Source organism: Microtus oregoni, unplaced genomic scaffold (assembly GCF_018167655.1).
Source record: "Microtus oregoni isolate MIOR12 unplaced genomic scaffold, Mior012 000018F_ref0000195, whole genome shotgun sequence".
Taxonomy (NCBI): domain Eukaryota; kingdom Metazoa; phylum Chordata; class Mammalia; order Rodentia; family Cricetidae; genus Microtus; species Microtus oregoni.
In genome coordinates, this window is record NW_024543077.1 from 27,371,606 (window position 1) to 27,397,504 (window position 25,899).

The 25,899-nt window shown below is 42.7% G+C and overlaps 1 protein-coding gene across 8 annotated transcripts in view; it reads right to left on the bottom strand.

Moving 5' to 3' along the window:
• LOC121458873 (receptor-type tyrosine-protein phosphatase mu) overlaps positions 1 to 25,899 on the bottom strand; it is a 701,969-nt gene that overhangs the window by 370,360 nt on the left and 305,710 nt on the right. For all 8 annotated transcript variants that reach the window (XM_041668223.1, XM_041668222.1, XM_041668220.1 and 5 more), the window contains exons 6-7: positions 15,210 to 15,384; positions 3,016 to 3,309 (exon numbers count right to left, since the gene is read on the bottom strand). In XM_041668223.1, coding sequence (XP_041524157.1) covers positions 3,016 to 3,309; positions 15,210 to 15,384 — 469 coding nt within the window. The remainder of the gene's footprint in view (positions 1 to 3,015; positions 3,310 to 15,209; positions 15,385 to 25,899) is intronic.

Here is a 25,899-nt window from a genome sequence, read left to right on the forward strand (position 1 = left end):
GATCTAATTGAATCCAATTTTTGTGAAGAAAGACAGACATGGGTCTAATTTCATTCTTCTGCCTGTGGCCATAAGTTTCACTGGTTCCATTTGTTGAATATCCTGTCTTTCTTTCTTTTCTTTTCTTTTCCTTTCTTTCTTTCTTTATTTATTTATTTTCCTTCCTTCCTCCTTTCCTTTTCTTTTCTTTCCTTTCCTTCATCCCCCCCCTTTGATACTTTGTCAAGTGTCAGATGGCCATAGTTATGAGTATTTACGTTTGGGTGTTCTGCTGTCTTCCACTGACTTATATGCCTCTCTTTGGATTGGTACCATATTGATTTTTTTTACCCATTCCTTGATTTATTTATTTATTTATTTATCTATCTATTTATTTATTTATTTAAGATTTCTGTCTCCTCCCCGTCACCGCCTCCCATTTCTCTCCCCCTCCCCCAATCAACTTCCCCTTTCTCATCAGCCCGAAGAGCAGTCAGGGTTCCCTGCCCTGTGCGGAGTCCAAGGACCTCCCACCTCCTTCCAGGTCTAGTAAGGTGAACATCCAAACAGCCTAGGCTCCCACACAGCTAGTATATCCAGTGAGTACCATATTGATCTTATTATTAGAGTTCTCTAATATTTCTTGAATTCTGGAAAAGCAATCCCTCCAGCATTATTCTTTTTTGTTAAAGATTGCTTTGGCAATACAGGACCCTTTCTGCTTCCATAAGAACTTTAGAATTTTTTTTTCTATCTCTGAAGAAAGTTGTGGGTGCTTTGGTCATGACTGCATTCAATCTGTCTACTGTTTTAGGTGGGATGGTCATAATACTAATTCCACTGAGCCATGAACACATGATGTCTTTCCATTTTCTAGTTTTGAGCAGCTGGTCAGGGTAGTCTAAGTCACTCCCAAAAAATGCAGATTTTCAACATCATCTTTGCCTCTCAGCGAATGAGGGTGGGGCCCCATTGCAAAGACACCACACACTTAGGGTATATGAATTGGCTGACGCCAGCTGGATCTGACTTCAAAGCTCCTTTCCTGCGGTCTACCCTTTATGGTTCCAGAAAATACTATGTAAGGTGCAAAGAGAGGGAAAGAAGCAGTTCTACCAGGTGCGACACCTAGGAACCATAATGGTCACCGGCATGGCTAGATATTTTTAGAGGCTCAAGACTTGGCACTTAAAAGTCACCAGCAAGCAACAGCTGTCTAAATGGACTTAGGGCACATTCAATAGGAGAGAAACCATGCCTGGTACTAGACACTTGCCAGTTTCTGGGTCTACAGAGGTGATTTAGAGAATTCACTGCCACTATTTTGTAAGCGCAGCGCAATTCCTTACCACATTCTAAATCTTATCCTTATACCCACAGAGAGGAGTAGTTACCACCTCCCATCACAGAAGCCTTTCATTATACAGCTAGTATTATCCGCATCACAGATAAGCATGAAAACAGGCGCAACTGTCAGAGGTCACTGACGTCATGGGACTCAGGAGACAGCTCCATGCTGAAGTGTTTGGCACACAAGCATGAGGATCCATGTTCAGTCCCTGCACCCACTTAAAAACCAGGCTTGGGAAAGGATCCTTGTAATCCCAGAGATAGGGAGGTGGAGACAGAGATATCTGTGGCTCTCTGGTCATCCAGCCTGGCCTAATTGGTGAGACCCAGATCCCGGTGAGAGGTATTGTCTCAAAATTCAAGATGCAAGGTTTCTGAGGAAGGATATCCTAGACTGATTCCACATGCACACATACATACACCTGTGTACACGAACAAACTACACATACACAACTGCGTACACACAAACATACACGCAACTGTGTAAAGACAAACACACACAACTGAACACACACACAACTGTACACAATACAACTGCATACACAACACTATCTACATATACAACTGTATATATCCAACTGTTCATAGCACTAGATGCATAAACAGAACTGTACACACCGTGTACATACTCAACTGTACACATTGCTGTATATACTCACCACTGTATATACATACAACTATACCCACATACAATTGCATACAACTATACACACAGCGGCATACACACACAACTATACATATACACAATTGCGTACATATAACTAACTATACACACAGCTGTACATAGACACATTATATCTGAGATCCAAGTCTTACTATGACAGTAAATTCCATGACAGCACCCACTGGCCTTTGAAAACTTAGGAGAGAAATGAAGCGTCAATACTGCCCTCTTACCTGACACTATCTAAAGCATTACGTTAATGTATCAAACTCCATGGGTTCACCTCTCTGCACACAATTCAATATAAGGCTTTCTGCTCACTATGAGATTGCCATAAGGATTTCCTTCCTCCCAGACAGTCACCACTCAGAAACAACTCTGACTTGTAAGAGATTCTTCTTTCTAGCAATCATAAAATGTTACGTTTTGTTGTCCATCAACCTTAGTCTATGCAGCTTGCAAAACAGCTTTGGCACAACTAAGACTTTGCAATCCAAGAACCCAAAGACTACACACAGTCCACCAATAATTCTTTATGATGTCAACAGGCTCCTGGTCACTAGCCAGCAGCCATGCCTCACATATCCATCAATAGAAACAGCTTCCAAGCTCTCCGGAAGAATCTGTCATTTCCCAGCATTGCCCTTAGGTAATGAGGACATTAGATAGAAACAGAAAGCAGAGGGGCTGGAAGAAGTGTCTGACCCATTAGCAGACATCATTAAAGTAGATAGCCTCTGGAAGCCTTAGGGACCATCCCAGTATCAATTGTATGGTACCCAAAGCAAGATGTAAATTAAGAACAGAAAACAGAAGTAGAGACAGGTTGAAAGATAGACGTTCTTGAGGTCATGGGGCCTAAAGTTGAGTGCTAACTTGTGATTCATCTTAAGGAGTCTTTTGATCCCCGCATGGAATGCAGGCAGAGCTGTAGAAAGAGTGTCATCCAGCTGTGGGATCCAATACAGACACCAACACCAAGGGAGACCATGGCCATCAGTAAATTGACTCCTGGTACTCACCGGCACACTTGGTTCTTGTTCTCAGGGCTGGCCCAGGAGATCCAGTGCCACCCTCCCCTGGTCTGGTGAGAAGCACGCTGATTTCATACTCTGTGTCTGGGTCGAGGTGGCCAATTTTGTAACTTGTGGAATCCACCGGCTGCCGATCGTTCCAGCTCCCACTGGCTGTGCAGTACTCGACCTCACGAGCCACAATGGGTCCGTCCCCGTTGATGGAGTTGGCATTGAGCTGTATCCACAGATAGGTTGCTCCGACAGAGGCAAGTTGCGGTGGAGCAATGGGAACAGGTGGTTCTGAAAACAAACCAGAGAGTTATCTTTCAGGTATTTCTGTGTTCAGTTGACAAAGAACTAGATATGTATCCATGATGACGGCGTAGAAGATATTAAAAATTAAGCATTGAACTGATGAGAGGGATTTTGCTTTGTTTAATAAATGTAAGTACAGTGGTAAAGAGTTAAACAAGGTTCAAACCTTTCCTTTCAAAAAATAATGAGGGGGCTGGAGAGATGGCTCAGTGGTTAAGATCGCTTATTAATCTTACAGAGGACATGAATTTGGCTCCAAGGACCCACATGGTGGCTCACAACCATCTATAATACCAGATCCAGGAGATCTGGGGATCTAATGTCTTCTGATATTCTATGGTGCTTATATATACATGCAAAAAAGCCCACTAACACATATATAATGAATAACTCTTAAAAAAAGTAACAAAGCGTCCTTTGTTTCTGTGGCCTGCCTGCACCAAGCGGGGTAGGCGCTTTGTCTGCGAGCTGCCCAACCAGCACGGAGGCCTGATCTTTCGGCGCCAGGAGACCCAGCATTGGGGTGAGTTTCTGGCCCACGGCGCCAGCCTGGGACGGGGAGCTCGGGGGTTTCTTGGCCCCCTGTCCTGCTTGGGCTCTCTGCAGGGCCTCTACTCCCCGGGTGCTGCCTCTTTCTTCCTGGCCCACCCAGCTTCCGTCCAGAGCCCTCCCCACTTCGCCCCCACTGCCCTCTTTTGGCGCGTGGCATCGCCCAGCGCAGCCTATCTGGGCGCTGGGTCTGAGTATCCGGGGCTCCCGGGGGGGGGGGGGCAGCAGCAGTTCCTTTGTTTCTGTGGCCTGCCTGCACCAAGCAGGGTAGGCGCTTTGTCTGCGAGCTGCCCAACCAGCACGGAGGCCTGATCTTTCGGCGCCAGGAGACCCAGCATTGGGAGAGCCAACATTGGGGAGAGACAGCGTTTGGTAGGCTAGGAGACCTAATCCAGTAAAAGAAAATCCATAGGGAGCATTTGGAAGAAGAGATGGGCCGACGTCAAGGCAAGAATTCGCCCAACAAGCTGAAAAGCAACATGAAGCTACCAGAAACAAGCGACCTCACAACGGGAGGACAAGAACCCCTTAATCAAGAGGAAGGAGAAAAGATTGACTTCATGAAAGTGATTGACACCCTTAAACAGCATGTAAAAAACGCCCTTATAGAAATGGATGAGAAATATAACAGAAAGTTTGAAGAATTGAATAAATCAGTGAATGATACCCTAGAAAACCAAGGAAAAACAATCAAACAGATAATGGAAACAGTTCAAGACCTGAAAACTGAAATGGAGGCAAAGAAGAAAACACAATCAGAGGGCCGTCTGGACATGGAAAATCTAGGTAAATGAATAGAGACTACAGAAACAAGCATAACCAGCAGAATACAAGAGATAGAAGAAAGACTCTCGGATTCTGAAGATACCATAGAGAAAATAAACACACTGATCAAAGAAAACAGCAAGTCCAACAAACTCTCATCACAAAACATTCAGGAAATATGGGACACAATAAAAAGACCAAACCTAAGAATAATAGGAGTAGAAGAAGGAGAAGAAGGGCAGCTCAATGGTCCAGAAAATATATTTATTAAAATTATAGAAGAAAACTTTCCCAACCTAAGGAAAGATTTTCCTATGAAGGTGCAAGAAGCATACAGAACACCGAATAGGCTGGATCAAAAAAAAACATCCCCTCGCCATATCATTATCAAAACACAAAGCATACAGAATAAGGAAAGAATATTAAGAGCTGCAAAGGAAAAAGGCCAAATTACTTATAAAGGTAAACCTATCAGACTTACACCTGACTTCTCCATGGAAACCATGAAAGCCAGAAGGTCCTGGATAGATGTACTGCAGAAACTGAGAGACCATGGGTGCAAGCCCAGATTACTATACCCAGCCAAGCTTTCATTCACTATAAATGGAGAAAATAAAATTTTCCAGGATAAAAACAAATTTAAACAATACGCAGCCACAAATCCAGCCTTACAGAAAGTAATTGAAGGAAAATCACTAACCAAGGAGTCCAACAATGACCACAATAACTCAGACATCTAGAGACCCTTCACCAACACAACTCAAAGAAGGGAAACACACAAACTCTACGACTAAAAAAAAAATGACCAGAGTTAACAACCACTGGTCATTAATATCACTTAATGTCAATGGACTCAACTCACCTATAAAAAGACACAGGCTAAGAGATTGGATAAGAAACAGGATCCAACATTCTGCTGTTTACAAGAAACACACCTCAACCACAAAGACAGGCACCTACTCAGAGTAAAGGGCTGGGAAAAGGCCTATCAAACAAATGGACCTAAGAAACAGGCAGGTGTGGCCATACTAATCTCTAACAAAGTTGACTTTAAACTTAAATCAATCAGAAGAGATGGAGAGGGGCATTTTATACTCATAACAGGAACAGTTCATCAGGATGAAGTCTCAATCCTGAACATCTATGCCCCTAATATAAAAGCACCCACGTACATAAAAGAAACATTGCTAAAATTCAAGGCAGCCATCAAACCGCACACACTAATAGTAGGAGACTTCAACACTCCTCTCTCACCAATGGACAGGTCAATCAGACAGGAACCTAACAGAGAAATAAGAGAATTAAGGGAGGTAATGAATCAAATGGACTTAACAGACATCTATAGAACATTCCATCCAAATAGGAAAGAATATACCTTCTTCTCTGCAGCTCATGGAACCTTCTCGAAAATCGACCACATAGTCGGTAACAAAGCAAACATCCACAGTTACAAAAAAATATTAGTAACCACCTGTGTCTTATCAGATCACCATGGATTAAAGTTAGAATTCAACAATAATGCTACCCCCAGAAAGCATACAAAGTCATGGAAACTGAACAGTCAACTATTGAACCATACCTGGATTAAGGAAGAAATAAAGAAAGAAATTAAAGTCTTCCTGGAATTCAATGAAAATAAAGAAACAACATACTCGAACTTATGGGACACTATGAAAGCAGTCCTAAGAGGAAAGTTCATAGCACTAAGTGCCCACTTAAAGAAAACAGAGAAAGCTCACATTGGAGACTTAACAGCCCACCTGAAAGCTCTAGAAAAAAAAGAAGCAGACTCACCTAGGAGGAGTAGAAGACTGGAAATAATCAAAATGAGGGCTGAAATCAACAAAATAGAAACACAGAAAACAATACAAAAAATCAATGAAACAAAAAGCTGGTTCCTGGAGAAAATCAACAAGATTGACAAACCACTATCCAAGCTAATCAAACGGCAGAGAGAGAATTTGCAAATTAATAAGATCAGAAATGAAAAGGGGGACATAACCACAGACACAGAGGAAATTCAGAGAATCATTAGATCTTACTACAAAAGCCTATATGCCACAAAATTGGAAAATGTAAAGGAAATGGATACTTTTTTAGATAAATATCATATACCAAAGTTAAATCAGGACCTGGTGAACAATCTAAATAGATCTGTTAGTCGCGAAGAATTAGAAGAGGTTATCAAAAACCTCCCTACCAAAAAAAGCCCAGGACCAGATGGTTTCAATGCGGAATTCTACCAGATCTTCCAAGAAGATCTAATACTTATACTCCTTAATGTATTCCACAAGATAGAAACAGAAGGGTCATTACCAAACTCCTTTTATGAAGCCACAATTACTCTGATACCAAAACCACTCAAAGACTCAACCAGGAAAGAGAACTACAGGCCAATCTCACTCATGAATATCGACGCAAAAATCCTCAACAAAATACTGGCAAATCGAATCCAAGAACACATCCGAAAAATTATCCATTATGATCAAGTAGGCTTCATTCCTGAGATGCAGGGCTGGTTCAACATACGAAAATCTATCAATGTAATCCAGCATATAAATAAACTGAAAGAAAAAAACCATATGATCATTTCATTAGATGCTGAAAAAGCATTTGACAAAATTCAACATCCATTTATGTTAAAAGTCTTGGAGAGATTAGGGATACAAGGGTCATACCTAAATATAATAAAAGCTATATACAGCAAGCCGACAGCTAACATCAAATTAAACGGAGAGAAACTCAAAGCCATCCCACTTAACTCAGGAACACGACAAGGCTGTCCACTCTCCCCATACCTCTTCAATATAGTGCTTGAAGTTCTAGCAATAGCAATAAGACAACATAATGGAATCAAGGGGATTCGAATTGGAAAGGAAGAAGTTAAACTTTCGTTATTTGCAGATGATATGATAGTGTACATAAGCGACCCCAAAAACTCCACCAAAGAACTCCTACAGCTGATAAACAGCTTCAGTAATGTGGCAGGATACAAGATCAACTCCAAAAAATCAGTCGCCCTCTTATACACAAAGGATATGGAAGCAGAGAGGGAAATCGGAGAAGCTTCACCATTCACAATAGCCAAAAACAGCATAAAATATCTTGGGGTACATCTAACCAAGGAAGTGAAAGATCTATTTGACAAGAACTTTAAGGCATTGAAGAAAGAAATTGAAGAGGATACCAAAAAATGGATGGACCTCCCTTGCTCTTGGATTGGGAGGATCAACATAGTAAAAATGGCAATTCTACCAAAGGCTATTTATAGATTCAATGCAATCCCCATCAAGATCCCATCAAAATTCTTCACAGATCTGGAGAGGACAATAATCAACTTTATATGGAAAAACAAAAAACCCAGGATAGCCAAAACAATCCTATACAATAAAGGATCTTCTGGAGGCATTACCATCCCTGACTTCAAACTCTATTACAGAGCTACAGTAATGAAAACAGTGTGGTACTGGCATAAAAACAGAGAAGTCGACCAATGGAATCGTATAGAAGACCCGGATTTTATCCCACAAACCTATGAACACCTGATTTTCGATAAAGGAGCTAAAAGTATACAATGGAAGAAAGAAAGCATCTTCAACAAATGGTGCTGGCACAACTGGATGTCATCTTGTAGAAGAATGAAAATAGACCCTTATCTATCACCGTGCACAAAACTCAAGTCCAAATGGATTAAAGACCTCAATATCAGCCCGAACACACTGAACCTGATAGAAGAGAAAGTGGGAAGTACCCTACAGGAGCTGGGCACAGGAGATCGCTTCCTATGTATAACCCCAGAAGCACAGACATTAAGGGCAACATTGAATAAATGGGACCTACTGAAACTGAGAAGCTTCTGTAAAGCAAAGGACATAGTCAATAAGACACAAAGGCAACCTACTGATTGGGAGAAGATCTTCACCAACCCCACAACAGACAAAGGTCTGATCTCCAAAATATATAAAGAACTCAAGAAACTAGACTTTAAAATGCTAATTAACCCAATTAAAAAATGGGGCACTGAACTGAACAGAGAATTCTCAGCAGAGGAAGTTCAAATGGCCAAAAGACACTTAAAGTCGTGCTCAACTTCCTTAGCAATCAGGGAAATGCAAATCAAAACAACTTTGAGATATCATCTTACACCTGTCAGAATGGCTAAAGTCAAAAACACCAAGGATAACCTTTGCTGGAGAGGCTGTGGAGGAACGGGTACCCTCATCCATTGCTGGTGGGAATGCAATCTTGTGCAACCACTGTGGAAGTCAGTGTTTCGGTTTCTCAGGAAATTCGGGATCAACTTACCCCTGGACCCAGCAATACCACTCCTGGGAATATACCCAAGAGATGCTCTATCATATGACAAAAGCATTTGTTCAACTATGTTCATAGCAGTATTATTTGTAATAGCCAGAACCTGGAAACAACCTAGATGCCCTTCAATGGAAGAATGGATGAAGAAAGTATGGAATATATACACGCTAGAGTACTACGCTGCGTTAAAAAACAATGACTTCTCGAATTTTGCATGCAAATGGATGGAAATAGAAAACACTATCCTGAGTGAGGTGTCCCAGACCCAAAAAGATGAACATGGGATGTACTCGCTCATAATTGGTTTCTAGCCACAAATTAGGGCCACGGAGTCTAAAATAGGTGAACCTAAAGAAGCTAAGTAAGAAGGTGAACCCAAGGAAAAACATATAGTTATCCTCTTGGCTAAGGGAAGGAGACCAAATTGCCGGTGAGAAAATTAGGATCTTGGGGGTGGGGTGGGATGGGGGTAATGGGAGATGGGGAGAGAAAAGGTAGAAGGGAAGGAGGGGGGACTTGGGGAATCAGGAGAATTGGGATAAAGGAAAGGTGGATAGGGGAGCACGGAACCACAATTCTTAGTTAAGGGAACCACTTTAGGGTGAGCAAGAGATTTGACCCTAGAGGGGCTCCCAAGTGCCCAACATGAGGTTCCCAGTTAGTTCCTTGGGCAGCTGAGGATTGGGAACCTGAAATGACCCTATCCTAGAGCAATACTGACGAATATCTTGCATATCATCATAGAACCTTCATCTGGTGATGGATGGAGACAGAGACAGAGACCCACACTGGAGCACTGGACTGAGCTCCCAAGGTCCCAATGAGGAGCAGAAGGAGGGAGAACATGAGCAAAGAAGTCGGGACCACGAGGCGTGCACCCACCCACTGAGACAGTGGAGCTGATCTACTGGGAGCTCACCAAGGCCAGCTGGACTGTGACCGAAAAAGCATGGGCTAAAACCGGACTCTCTGAACATGGCGAACAATGAGGGCTGATGAGACGCCAAGGACAATGGCACGGGGTTTTGATCCTGCTTAGTGTGCTGGCTTTGTGGAAGCCTAGCCAGTTTGGATGTTCACCTTCCTAGATATGGACGGAGGGGGGAGGACCTAGGACTTACCACAGGGCAGGGAACCCGGACTGCTCTGTGGACTGGAGAGGGAGGGGGAGAGGAGTGGGGGGAGGGGTAGAAGGGTGGGAGGAGGGGGAGAAGGGTGGGAGGAGGGGGAGGGAAATGGGAGGCTGGGAGGAGGTGGAAACTTGTTTTTTGTTTATGTTTTTTTTCTTCTTTTCTTAATAAAAAAAATTAAAAAAAAAAAGTAACAAAGCTAACTTGAAAGCTACTAAGAAAAGAGGCAGGAGGCTCACTTGAACTTGAAAGTTCAAAACCAATCAAGGTAAAACAAGACACAGTCTCAAGGGGGGAAATGAGCAGAACAAGGTATGGTCATGGCTCAGTTGGTAGAGGGTCTGTCTAAGGCGTGAGAGGCTGTCAGCTTGCCCCCCCAGTACCCAGATTGGTTCATGCCTGAAACTTCAACACCCTGAAGCCAGAGGCAAGCGGGTCAGAAGCTGAAAGTAATCTTCAGAGACTGTACAGTGAACTTGAGGTTAGCCCAGACTACATGAGTTACTATCTCAAAACAACAACTAAACAACCCACCTAACTTGTTCAAGTGAGTATGCCCATAATTGGTCTCAGGACAAAATACATAAACGTATTTTATATTAAAGAAGTTTTTTTTTATTGTCACTAAAGTCACTACTGAAGCACTCTTGATAAGCAGTATCATAATCCATTGTTAGCCTTCCTGCTGATTAGGGTTTTCTACATCCTTAAATTGAGTTGGCACACTCCTGTTACGTGGGATTGGTGGAGACAGGAGGAACAGGAGGTCAAGGCTAGCCTTGGCTACTTGAGGAATTGAAAGCCACATTCCCTTGTTTATATTTAGTATCATCTTAAAAGCAAGGAGGAAGTCATAGTTTATCTCTTCAAACATCCATTTTCCAAGGTGACTCACTTTCCCTAAAGATGTTAAAATGGGCTCATCTTACTGGGGGAGAATTGAGCATACAGATTACAAAGTCCTACTGTCTGCAAGGTATGAGTTTTACTAAAGTCAGAGTAGCAAAGGATGCTCAGAATCAAAGAACACCCTACACCCAGCTTGATAAAAATTAAAGGCGTCAATAGCAAACACCCCCTCCAACTGGAGAGTCTCCTGGCCTGTGGCTGGCTGTTTTCCTCAGCATCATCTAAGAATGGGGAGGCTGGCCATCTTACTTATAAATTACCTCCCACCTTATTAATTAGACGCCAGCTGACTGTCCCTCTGGGTACCAGATGACAGAATTCTGCATGCCATTGACACTCTAAGTGGTCCCCCACATGATGGATGAGATCATGTAAGAAAATTCCATATTTTGTACCGAAAAGAGCTGTCATCCAAGAAAAACCTAAGCTCTTGTGGTTTCTCCTCAAGTGTTTTCTACAAGGGAGGTTGGGCTTTTTCAGTCTCTCCTTTTCAGTTCCTTGTCAAGCTCACTACGCTGCTACTGAAATAGGGCACAGCCGCACCTGCTCGCTACAACTTCCCCTGACCTCTCAGGGGGCAGACAGGCCAATCAGTCGCAGCCCTGCTTCCTGCTGAACAAGACTGAAGGAAAGGTAGTATCACCCGGGGCATGTCAGGTGAGATCACCGCAGGTTGATCCTTAAATACCACTCCTCCCCACCAAAGAAACCAACATCAGTTGTTTGCTTTCTGTGGGGAGGAGGTGTCTTTGCTCTTTTCCATATTCAGATAAAGTGCCATTGACTGAAAACTAGCTCATTAGGATAAATTACACCAAGACCTCATATTTTGAGTGAATTTTAACTAAGAGACTATGAATGTGATGTAAATGTACTAACATATTGAATTTTTATTTTGAGACAGTCTCTTTTGCTAAGTTGCCAGGCAGGCCTTGAACTTGTAACCCACCACCATTAGCCTTCAGAATAACTGGAATACAGGCCTTTGCCATTAGATCAGACTAAAATTCTGTCTGTCATGATTCATGTAAAGAAATGCCACAAAATGAATTCTAAACCAGGAATGAGAACATGTGGATATAAACACATTACATAGCTTTAACTGCTACCCCGAGAATGACTAATACATAGATATTAGCATGATATTTAATTATATGGAAATTATACATGAAATATATTTTCAAATGAATACAAGATATTGTGTATCTCCCACAAAATGTTTTCTAATGCCATTGTAGTGATACATTATTTGTATTTTGATAAATCTTCCCTAAAGACCAAAGGCAAAAAGCTCCAGCCACCAGAGGTCTGGCAATGGTGACACACACCTTTAATCACAAGATTTGGGAGACAGGGACTGATGGATCTCTGTGAGTTCAAGGCCACCCTGGACTACACAAGTTCAATAGAGAAACAAATTCAGGTAGTGGTGGCTCACACCTTTAATCCCAGTCCTAGGGAATCACATGCCTTTAATCCCAGAACTAGAGGGAATATAAAATGGGAGGAGAGAGAGGCTTAGGCTGCTTAGTTTGGAGTTGCCCATCCTTGGTAGAGGTAAGACTTCTCTAGTGGCTTGGCTGCTTTGCTTTTCTGGTTTTCGGGTTGAACCCGAACTTCTGTCTCTGGGTTTTTATTATTCATACTACATGCCATGGTACGCCACGTGCAGACAGCGACGAAAAAAGGACCTGGGCTTGGCTTAAGGAGTTGATTTCCCATGCACGTCTTCTAAAGGGGATTTATAAAGCCTTTACACCCCGGTTTCCCCATCTGTAAAACACTAGCACCCCAACTCATGTACAACTGACTACAGGGTGTTCAGTTATACATGAGTTGTCTGAAATTATTACTGTGTATTTTAATTTAACTTTTTTTTTTCTGAAAAGGTAACATCACTAAAGTCGTAGACTCCCATATATTATCCCTGATATTTGTGCCTGACCCAGTGGCAAAGGCCTGCACTACAGTTACTAGTGAGGTAGAAACGCGTCAGTTGCAGGTTCAAATCTAGCCTGAGCAACTGAAGTCTATGAGGAAACGTGATTATGAACATATAAATGGAGAAGGAGCCAAATCTTCTACCAGGGCCCCACACAGCAGCTGTCGCCAGCATTGGCAGAGCACAGAGATGGAAGACAGGGGTATCACATCCTGTCAATCAGCCAGGGAACCCACGCTGTCCTCAGACAGGAAGAAGCGGTGCAAACACCGAACAGAAACCCATTCATCCCCGCTTATCTATGCTTTCTCTGGCAGGCTAGAATAGTCTATGTTCCTTCTAACGCCCGACAAATGAACTTCCCTGAAGAGGCCATTTTTAAAGAAGGGACCACATTTGTAATGGATGCGAATAACAAAACAGGTGTCTTTCTCATTCCAGGGCAGCAGGGCAGCAGCTGTAGCTCAGACACAAGGAGATCATCTCAGAGAAGTGCTCTGAGATAGGGGTCAAAGAATAATAACAGAATGAAGAGTATAAGGAACAGCGAGAGGCAGGTAAGGAGGAGGAAGAGGGGACCCTGGCTGGGAGCACACCATTTCATCCACACTGAGAAGTCTAATTTCCCCCCTACGATTCCTTGACTCCCCAGAGAACCTTCAACAGGGCAGGGTCTGTGGAAAGCTGATGAATTGTAGATCTGTTATGAATCTTAACTTTGAACTCAAAATTTCATCCAGGCAGTCTAATTCAAACTTTACTGCCCATAAAAATGCAACATGGCAAAATATATGATTCAAGTAAATATTGAGAGTGTTCTCCCTTCTGCTACACATCTATCAGTGTCACGGGCAGTGGCTGTCAGGATAGGGTCCCTGATAAGCAATATTGTGTCTCCTAAGCCAAGCAATGGGAGACAGAAACTCCACCCAACAGGAGAGGATTTCTCAAGCCCCTGCTAGGTTTTATGACAAAGGCGATGCCTAGCCACCCTGGTTCAACTGCAATGTGGCAGGATGAAGGGCTAAACAAATCATTTGGCATTTAAGGTTTTAAAATCTGGGAGGGGGGTCCTGTTGCAGAGTCTCAAATGAAAATTACGGATACTATCTCGGGCAATACGAACACCCCCGTCCACTGGGACCTGACGCCCATCCACCACCAATTTAGTTTACTCTGTACAAACATGTGCTTTCTGCTGTTGAAGATTCTAACAGTCCTATCATTAGGTAATACTATTCTACCTATTTTATATTGAAGGCAATAGATGAAGAGAGGAGGTATATATCCATGGTTTGCCTCTTCTTAGCTTATTCTGGGATGCAAACCCAGTATTCTTTAAAACCGGCTGCAAAGATAAATGTGTCGCTAATAGGAAGAGTCCACCTTGACATAACCATGTTTGTGATCTATAATCAAGAAATGTAAAACAAACGTGTCAATGTAAGACACAGCCTCGAGGACGTGGCTCGGCTAGTCTGACATTCCATCCCTAGCACCGAAACATTGAAAAATAAAATAAATAAAATATGAGATATTATTTGTCTCCCCCAAGAAAAGGAGGAATGGGCCTGGCACAGTTGTCTAAAATGCCAGCATGGTGCACACGTAAGTTCAAATTATTCAATCTGGCACCAAAAATTGCATTACCGGCTTGATGGGATAAACTCCCCTGCTCACAAAAAAATTGCATTAAATGAGATAAAGGAAAATTATTTCCTTTCCGTTTTTTTACCTCTCATCTCCCACCTTCTCGAATATAATGACTCAATTTTCCAGTCACACGGAGTTTAGGAAAAGAGAGTAACTGGGACATTATGAAGGCTAAGACAGTGTTATCAACACGGTTTCCATGATCTAACAGGGCCTTTTTATATAGACATTGCTTCATTTTATTAACCATCTTGCTATCATAAACACCCCTGCCTGGTGAATATTTGCATTTTAAGTGATTTTCTATCAGAAAAAAAAATTTTATTCCTTGAAAAAAAATGTATAGGTTGTAATCTGTATCCACAGAGCTGGCAGAAGCCCTGGTTGAGCATGCAGGCACTGCTCTCTATGCTACTAAACCAACATCAATCACATACGTTTTCCAAAAGCCTTGCTCACATGCAAAATGTGTACTTAAAATGCAATGAATCAATACAGCCTATCAGCCAGCTACTATTCGGAACAGACAGGGTAAGTCTGAGCATAAACAAATAATGAACAAACAACTATGTAAGCATGTCTATTTTAATAGGCTATTTGAGGGTATAAAATGCATTAAATACCTTTAACTACCAATTCCGCGTAGTTTGATATCCCAACACCTCCTTCCGTACGAATCATGCAGCGGTACTTCCCAGCGTCTCTCTTGGTCGTGTTGACAACATTAAATGAGGCTGTGAATCTTCTAGGACTAGTCACTTTTATTTCCTTCAGAGGAGCATCTCGGACATCAATGCCCTGTGTCAGACAGAAGCAGTATCAGCGGTCATATCAAGACAGTAAGACACCTGATGGCGATTATCAATGTCACACTCAGTGTTTATCCCCATGGGCAGATGTCCCATTAAAAACAGCAATTCTTCCCCATCAACAAAACAAAGACTGAAGGCTCCAAAATTAAGAGTGTAAAAATGTGTTGCTCATACCTTTTAAATATATTAAATTCAATGAACTGAGCAGGGGAGAAAATATACACCACCACCACCCCCCCTTTCACCTTTCTTTCTACAAATATTTGGTTCTTCGTAACACCTTCTCCTATATTTTTATTCTTGGCTAGAAAACAAAATTAAGTTACCAACCACGCTATTAGTAATCCAGTCTTTCTATGAGCAAGCAATTACCAAGAATAACACTAAAATGTATACCAGGTACAATCACCATGTCTTCAGTGATAGACCCAGAGGACTGACCCAAGTTTTATCATAATTTTTCCTACGAACACAAAATCCATGGATGTAGACCTGATAAATACCTGATTCTGAAATACAGTGAGGGAGCTGTCTTTCTGTACGTTCTGTGCCCCAGTTCCCATGAGGCTGCTTCTAGAGTGGGGAAGGTTTGTTTTTAATTATCCCTATACACCAAGCCAACATTTTATTTACAAACTCTTGGAAATCCAATCATTGCAAGAGATGAAAGCAAAAAAGGACATTGACAAATTCAGTTCTGATGTAGGTGGGTCATCTGTCTATGTGTTATTTTCATTTGTTAATAAAGAAACTGCCTTGGCTTTTTGATAGGGCAGAATTTAGATAGGTGGAGTAGACAGAACAGAATGCTGGGAAGAAGGGAAGTGATTCAGATGCCATGGAGCCAACCACCATATCAGACATGCTGAATCTTTCCCGGTAAGCCACCACCTCGTGGTGCTACACAGATTATTAGAAATGGGTTAAGCAAGATGTGAGAGTTAGCCAGTAAGAGGCTAGAGCTAATGGGATAAGCAGTGTTTAAAAGAATACAGTTTCTGTGTTATTATTTCTGGGGCTAAGCTAGCTGTGCGGTAGCCAGGCGGGACAAAAAGCAGGCCTGTTCACCTCCTCACTACACAGTTCTGTATTTTTAATAAGTCTTGGGAAATCTGCTATCTTCTCTAGACTATTTACATCAGTAGGAAACAACAGACCAAGATCAAGGATTATGTCTGATGCCAAGTCCTACGTCCACTATTCATCCAGAAGCCACGCTTGGAGTACCAAGTTGTGCTATTATTAAATCAGACATCCAGGGATGAACACTGATTGGTGGACATCCACCAATGATGGTCTGGGGGGCAAAGGGAAGGACTAGTGTCTGGCAGAAGTCACAGAGGGGAGCAGCTGGACATCACACTGTGGATATGAGAAAGCCGTGTGTGCCCTGAGGGTAAACAGGGAAGTAGCCAGACAAGGGGGTAATTGAGGGAAGACCATTCTAGTCTCACAAACCAGAAAGGGAAGCCCGATATCGTTAAAAGACTGGCTGAAGTGATGGTAGCAAGAGGAACTTGGATTTGAAGGCTTTACATTAAAATGTTTTCCTTTCCTGCTATACAAATGCAAGGCTACACGACAGTAAAGCCCACCTGCGTGGTTCAGTGACTCACACTGCACTAGCAAACAAGCAAAACAGCATTTATCTATGATACTGTGGGACAGTCACTCTCAAGCCATGGGAGTTTGGGGATTAGCCTAACTCAGGTGCTAAGCAAAATGTTATCCTTAAAGTGATGGACCTTCTCAGGGCTCCACTTTCCTTCCCTTAAAAAAAAAAAAAGATTCAATTCACTGTCAGGGCCATTGTCAGTCATGCAAGATGTATACAAGGTCACTGACGTAACAACTAGTATCACATATCCCCATCCGAGCTCTGGGCAGAATAAGCAGTGAATTCCAGGAGAGAGGTTGTCAGGATGTCAAACCCCACCTTTTTTTCTGATACCCTGGGGGCTGCAGCCTCACATCACAGTGTGCAGAAACCATGAGCTTGCTGATACTGAAGCCCGACATGAAACAGACACTCACTCACCCAGTCACTAGCAAAGCAAAAAGCCCCCATGTGTTAGGTGCTGCTGTAAAACACACAGGATAGAGGAACAGGGTTCCCAGAGCACTTAGCTTCCCAAGGACGGGTTGAGCTACAAGCTCTGTGCCTCCTCCTAGGCTGCTCCGGCTTGGACAGGGAGAAAGCAGTCAGGAGTGCTGCATTAACAGAGATCCTGCTACTAGGAGAAAACATTGGGAGTGGGGAAGAATGGTTCCACCCGCATTATGTTTGGCATTAGCTGTAAAAGCAGCTTTATTTATACCTTAAAAGGTAACAAATCAAAATACAAATTCTGACATGTCTTGATTTGTGTGCCTCACTAAATTTAAAAACCTTTATCTAACCAATAGCACCAAAGGATTAAAAAAATCTGACATGTCTCGATTTGTGTGTTTTACTAAACTTAAGAATTTAACCAATAGCACCAAAAGATTAAAAAAATAAAAAGAAACACAGCGAAAGTTAGCATTACCAATACATCCAAGAGGAAGAAATTCTCTCTGAATTCCTTCCATACATGTAATCTCTGGTAAAACCTCATAATCAAATATTGCTAACAGAAGAGACCTGCTACTTAACAGCCTTTGAAATTGGAAAGTTGCATTTTTCAAATTGAAAATAAAATCTAACTTCTTGTTAATGAGCAAAATAGTAAACCTAACTGAAAAACTAGCGGTGTATTAGTAAGCACTTATTTACTTACAGGGTGACAAAAATGGGCCAGGGGATTGTCGGTTTTATTGACTTAAGTATATGCCCATAAGAATAGACATGTTTTAAAAGTTATATTTATTTTTTACTTCAATAACAATCCTGCAGTACTGTTCCTAACAGAGGTGCACACTCTGATCCCTGATCATAGCTTAGAGCTGTATTGTGGGACAAAGGGAAGGACCCCCTTTTTTGCATTAATATTTCTGCTAGAGAAGCAGCCCTTGGGAGCCACTCTGCCCTAATGCTGCAGTGTCACTGTGTAAAACATAGAGCTCCACACAAGGCCAGGGTATCCGTGAACTCTCAGAAAAGAATCTTTAAACAAAGACCCCACATACTTCCCATAGGGTAGGGAACCCTGACTGCTCCTGGGACTGGAGAGGAAGGGGGAGGGGGAGTGGAGGGAGGGAGAGGGGTAGTGGAGGGAGGGAAGGAGGTAGAAATTTTCAATAAAAATAAATAAATAAAAAAAAAGAGGGATTAGATTCTTAGCTTTGTCATATGCGAGAGCTAAGTCTAAATCAAGCACCCAACCCCAGGAGCTAATACTACAAACCAAGGGAAGACTTTATGATCTGAGATCTGGCCCTGGTTTTCTTAACTGTGATGCCAAGATCATAGGTCCAAAAAAAAAAAAAAAAAAAAACAGTAATCAGGACTGGATCAAACCACAAATTTCGGTGAGCAGAGCCATGGCTGTGCAAGCTTTAGAACGGAATTTCAGATCCTCAGGACCCACACAGATGACAGTGGGGGTGGTAGCCCACCTGTAATCCCATCCCCAGGACACAGGGACAGAGAATCCCTGCAGCGAGTGTGAGAGCCACAACAGAAACAGAGCACTAGGTGCAGTGAGAGACCCTGCCTTGATAGACAATAGGAGGAACAATCAAGAAAAACATCTAACGTAAATCTTTTGTTTACACACATATAGCCACACCCATGTGAACACACAAATACCCATGCACACATGTGTATGCAAGCAAAAAGGAACCATCGAGAAAGTAAAGTCCACAGTGTGGGGAAAGAATTTTGTAAATCACAAATCTTATTAATTCATCAACAAATATTAAAAATTTCAACTCAAGATTGGGCAAATTGATGTTTATCTAAAGAAGAAGTGCAATGGTCATTTGGCTCATTAATGATGTTTGGCATCATCTGCCATTAGGGAAATGCAAATCAAAGCCACGATGCCATACCAGTTCATGCTAGGTAAGACAGTTTATTGTCAGGTACATGGAAAGTATCAAGCACAGGACGGATGCAGGAAACTGGGACCCTCGCACATGGCTGTTGGGAATTGATGTAGGTGGGTCTCCTTTCTATGTGTTGCTTTCATTGGTTAATTAATAAAGAAAACTGCTTGGCCTGATAGGTCAGAACATAGGCGGGGAAGACAGAACAGAATGCTGGGAGGAAGAAGGCAGTGAGGCAGACGCCATAGCTCTCCTCTCCGAGATGGACACAGGTTAGAATCTTCCCGGTTAGCCACCACCCCGTTTAGCCACCACCCCGTGGTGCTACACACATTAATAGAAATGGGTTAATCAAGATGTAAGAGTTAGCCAATAAGAGGCTAGAACTAACGGGCCAAGCAGTGTTTAAATGAATACAATTTGTGTGTTGTTATTTTGGGTAAAGTTAGCAGGGCGCAGGAAGCGAACCACGCTCCTTTCACTGCAGGGAATGATGGAAACATTGTGGAAACATCACTATCCTACAAAAAGCCAAAAATAAAATTACCATAGGACCCAGCAATCCTACTGTCTGAAGGGAGAACTGAAAGTGGCTCTCAGAGACTTGATGCTATTGGTCAAAGCAGCACCAGTCACAATGGTTAACATGTGGAAGCAATCTCACTTTCCACCAATGGGAGAATCAATGACCAAGGCGTTGTACACATAGTGGAATCTCATCTGGCCCTAGAAAGGAAGGAAATTCCGACACTGCTACAATGGGGAAGACCCTTACGATGTTATATTAAGCAAAATGCATTAGTCATAAAAAGCCAATACTGTATACTTACACTTGAGTGAAAAAGGCAATTTAAAAACTATATAATCTTATCAATTAGAGATAAATATCATTACTTTAGTGTAATGTAGATTTTTTCAATGTCAGGCTTTATTTAGTTAAGTAAAAATCTAAAATGATAGCCCAAAACATACAGACAGGTTTATATCTTTCTTTAAACATTTGGTAAGGTCTGCATACCTTTTCATATTTTATATATTATTAGATAGCTGATGAATAAAACATACATATAATAAGAACTTTGGTTATGAGACTCCAAATATTCAACAGAATGCTTCTATTTAATTTTGTGGTATCATGTGGCTTTTATAGGATGAAATTATTTTTCTTACTTGATAGGATTTTAATAAGAAAATTAATCTCACTTTTATTATTTTTAAAAATGGCTGTTGGGTTCTCAACCCTTAAGGGAATATCCATCATTCCTATAAGACTTGGGGAACATCTCAGTAAAAGGAGCAGAGAAAATGGAGGAACTCGACAATGGGGAGGAGAACAAAGACACACGGTCTCTGGGACACGCCACCACATTGAACTCATGGAATCACAGTGGCGCAGGGACCAATAAAGGGCTGCGTAGGGCTGGACTCATCAACCCGCAGATATGGAATAGGGAGGAGCACAAGGGGTCTGACTCCTCCTGCAGCTACTGGAAGATGATGACTTTGGGGCAACAGGAACCTCTGGTTTAAGTAGAGGTGTGTTCATTGAGTTACCCATGCTCCACTGGAAAGTTCCACACACATGAACCAGGGAACAGCCCTGGTTAAACTCAACGAGTCACACAAAAACAAAGTCACACAAAAGCCATGATAGTGGAAGGGGACTTGCTGGGACCAGGCTTTAGTGGAAGGAAGAGGCATAAGGGAAGGTGGGTGCCAAGAAGGAAAAGAGCATAGTAAATATGTATATGAAGCCGTCAATAAGTAAATTAATACTGGATTTTTTAAAAAGAATAATTCCCTATTAGATACCAAGGCCTAAAATATGTTGACCTCTGTATAGGACAAAGATTTCTTGAAATGTACATCTTTGGGAAATAAAAGTGTGGAGTTTTCAAAAAGAGAATATTGAAACCTTTTCAGAAAAGAGTCAGTGGGTGTTACCAAGTGCATTTAGCATGGGGAGCTACAAGAACATATTTAAAGATCTGATATGGCAATTTACTCATAGTGATATATAGATAATCTATGTTATGATATTACCAAGAATTGTATACAAGTCTAAAAATCCCATTTTGGAGTTAAAGGTTCCTAATTCAGGCAAGAGCTGAGGTTGAGTCAGAGGAGGAACAAAAGGAAAAACAAACAAACAAGCAAGGCTTCTGGAAAAGAGGGAGGAAGTGGCTGTGTCCTGGCTGAAGTGGCAATGCGTCAAGAGCCTGGAAAAGCTGGGGAAAGCAGCAGAAGAGGGGGAGCCCTGCAGGGAGGGATCAGGCATGTTCAGGGTCCCAAGACAGCCTGAAGAAGCCAGGGGAAATGTGAGAAAAGGGTTGACTGGTCTCTGGGAAGAAAAAACAACAGCAGCAGCAACAACAAACCCACTCATCGGATGGGGATTTCTCTTCCCATTCTCTGCAGTCCTGACATCACACAACAGTGGGAGCCCCCTTGTCTCTGGATGTCGAAGAGTCAGAGAAACCCAGCAGACGTGGGATTCGAGAGGAACTGCTGCCAGAGGGATGCTCTGAGGAACATCCACATCAGCGTTTATGGAAAGAGGATGAGGGAGAGGAGGGAAGCAGGAAGAGACCTTGGTCATCCGTCTGCACTGTGGACCAGTTACAGCAAATGCTCCCCTAGCTCATTCCACCCATTACGTAAGGTATTGTGTAAGGTATTGCAGGCAAAAAGAGACAGAAATAGTTGTAGAAATAGGAACATCCCTACCTAACCCCACCTACCTGACACATTCAAGGAAGGCTTGGCCAGAACGGTGGATGGTTTTCAGGAAGTGACTGAAGGAATAAATGAGGTGATTTCTAGAAGCCTCTGAGTCTCCAGAGTCACTCTCTCTGCCTGGAACTAACTGGAGATTGTGAGGATCCCGGACCACTGGTGAAGTTTGGAAAGTCTTCTAAGCCCCTTGCCCTGGGGGGGCCTTTTCTATGACAGCAATGACCAGACGGTGTAATATGTTAGAACCCTGGGCACTATCAAGAAGTCAGGAGCCTGTGGGGAGGCCACCTTTGCTACACTTACACAGCTGGACAACGAGAACACATCTTGCGGGCAGAGCTAACAGGATGCCCAAGTGACATCTCCCCATCATGCCCAGCGTGAGAGAAATGTAGTCCCACTAAACACCAGTGCCTCATCTCTTAAAAAGAGACAGCACAGTGCACAGTGGCCAAAGAGAATCCAGAGAGCTCTTTATGATATAGGCTATCCTGCAAGACAGCAAAGACAAAACACAAAGCAGGGTGTTCTCGTGTCCAGGGTAATCAAAGGATCATTGCTCTGACTTTTGTGAGCTTCATGAAAAGGCCCATAATGACGGTGCCTGAGAGGAAATGGTCTCCTTGGGTCGAACACGGCCTTTGTGAGTCCCCGAGCCCTGAAAAGTGAGCACGTATTCCAGTGTGAGCAAGCCAGGAAGCGGTACAGATAGTCATCTCAATTATGCTTATACACCCTTCTTTAGGCAATGGGCTCACCAAAGACTTCCAAACGAGCAGTGATTTAACACCAAAAGGAATCACATTACGTCTTTCAGGAATATCTATGCCATAATCAGAGCAATGATTGAAGGAAATTGAGGCCTAGGGAGTGAGCGGCAGTTTGAGTAAATTAATCAATCTCAGGCATTTTGGAGCTGTTCTGAGTGGCTGAGCCTAGCAGACGACAGGCAGGGCCCTTGCTTGCACAGTCCCACGAGTGAGGATGAGCTACACGGTCCAGTCCCCCAACGCAGAAAGAGGAGTGGTCACCCATTTTTAACCAGGCTCCTCTGCAAGATGCAGACTACATTCTCACCATTGAGGCCACGGAGGACCATGGGGGTGGAGGCAGATTTCCCCCTTTAGCTTACATCATCTAAATGGAACCTTCCCTGAATAGCTCAGCAGATCTAGGTTCTTCAGCCCGTGGCCATTTTCTGCTTGAAAATGAAGACACCGAATTGCTAAACTGAAGGCAAGCCACAAAGTATGTTAGCATCTGCTGCTCTCCCTCTGGGAGCTGAGCCAGGGCCACGCCTGCCTTCCTTTCTCATGGGAGAGCCTCGGATTCTTGGAAGAGGGATAAACAAGGAAACCCCATGATGAGCATGGGAAAAACATAAACAAGAAAAAGCTGTGCGAGGTTTAGAGTTCATAGTCCAAAGGCAGGTGTGTTTGTGTGTATGTGCGTGTGCGCACGCGTGCTTGAGAGAGAGGGGATTGCATGCGTGCGTGCGTGCGTGGATGTGTGTATGTGTGTTTGTGTGTGAGAGACACACACACACACCACACCACACACAGAGAGAGAAGTCAGTGGAAGATGCCAAAGCCTCTCTTCTGCCCTCTGACTTCTTCACCCCCCCCCCCCAACTCCTAGTCCAAACTCATAGCCCGATTTCCAATCCCACTGTTATGGTTGCTATGCAGCAAGCTCTCCTGCCATCACCCTAATTTCTGTGCCTTTACCCCAAACATGCACCAGCTCTAACAGCCTCCTTTGACCAAGTTCCATGGAACCACTAAATGACTTTGAGTAATTAGATCACTCCAGGATCTCTCTAGATAACTCTCATGCTCTCAGGGACAGAGAGTAAACCCGGCTCTTTAAATCAGAGTAATGCAAAGCCACACTAGGTTGAGACATGTGCTAGCTGGAAGGCTTTCAGCCATCTCTGTCTGAATGCTCAGATCTGTCAGAGAGATGCAGCTGGAGATGGGGAGCCGACTAAGACAATAATGGATGTGATTTTCAGCATTGATTTAGACAGTAAATGGTTCCTATAGCAACAGCAGACAGTCCACTTTCTCTGCTCCTGGTATTTTCTGTGTGGTAAGTGATGTTAAATTTATGCTTTAATATATATGGTGTAAAATACTCAAGTTAAGCCTGCTGAAGGCACCATAATTTTACCTCTTTTACGAATCATTTTGTAGCTTTTATGGCTAATAACAAAACGGTTCTGATATGCAGTTGTGATTTTTTCCCCCCATTATCTATAAATGAAGCTAAAAGCCACTGTAGACCCGGCATGTGACCAGTCCTCCCTCAGCAGCCAGAGCAATGCACGTGTGAGCTCTCACACACATAAACACAAGTTAAAATTCTAACTTAATTGGCAATTTAAATTCCTTACCAAAGTTCACGAGTCCTTGACAAATGTCTAGGTTTCCCACTGTGCTAGGCAATGAGCATTTTGGGGTAGGAGACAGTTCCTAGACATAGGTGTCTGAGCATGAATTCTAGCTACCACCGATGCACCCCTAGGAAAGTAAACAGAATTTCCCCCGGCCTCAGCTGCACCTCCTATATGTGGGAACAGAGTTCTGCAAGGATTAGTGAAAAAAATCGCCAACAAAGCAAAAATCAAGCTCAACTATCACCCAGCAGAGTACCTACCATCCAGATGTACTCTGTAAACATCATTATGTATGTTTCCAGCATCTGTAGAAATCAGTGATATAAGCAGTGTTCCTGTGATCTGACTCATTGGCTCCCTGATCTCTGCTCATGAGAATCCTTTTGGCATCTCTCTCCATCTCTGTCTCTCTGATGTAGAAGGTTCTTCTGTCTATGTGTTGCTTTCATTGGTTAAATAAAGAAACTGCCTTGGCCTTTTGATAGGACAGCACTTAGGTACGTGGAGTAGACAGAAAGGAATTCTGGGAAAAAGGGAGAAAGAGAGCCGCCGCCATGGGACTGCCTGGTCAGACATGCTGAATCTTTCCCGGTAAGCCACAACCTCATGGTGCCATACAGATTATTAGAAATGGGTTGAATCAAGATGTGAGAGTTAGCCAATAAGAGGCTAGAACAAATGGGTCAGGCAGTGTTTAAATGAATACAGTTTCTATGTGATTATTTTGGGGGTTAAGCTAGCCAGGCGGCCGGGACAAAAAGTAGGCCCTCCCTCCACTAACATCTCTCTGTATCAAACCAAAAGCATCTAAAATTGCCTGAGCTCAGAAAAGAACTACAAGAAATCATTACACTTAGAAGTATTTTTTTTTCCAGATGGGGTTGATTATAACTAAGTAGAATCGTAAAACAAACTCTCAAAAGAAAAAAAAATTACATCCATTTCTAGACCAACAACTTTAAAAAAAGGTTTAAAAATCCATGTGAGGTTGTATTTTCTCCTCTAAGAAAGTACTCCCAAATTAGGTGCTCAAACAGAATTAGATTTTTATAAAGGGTGGAAGTGCTGGGGTCACTCAGCCACTACTCTGGCAGAGGTGTTGCCAGGGGTCAGTTCAAGCAGAATGGCCTTAGAGGTATATTTCTATGACTTTTCTCAGGTCATATGACAATCGTTTTGAAAAACATAACATTGAGAAAGCAATATAAAGGAAAAATAAGCTACAGGAAAGGGAGGAGAGTGGAGATTTAGGAAGGATAAGATCCTAAAGGCCGCCGACATGCCCCTAACAGAGTCTGTTTTTCTTAGTCTGCCTGGACCACTTTGTATGATGCCTATTGTCTATTCTAAACCCGCAGATAAGGATGCATAAGGTTTGACCCTTACCTCGTTGTGTTA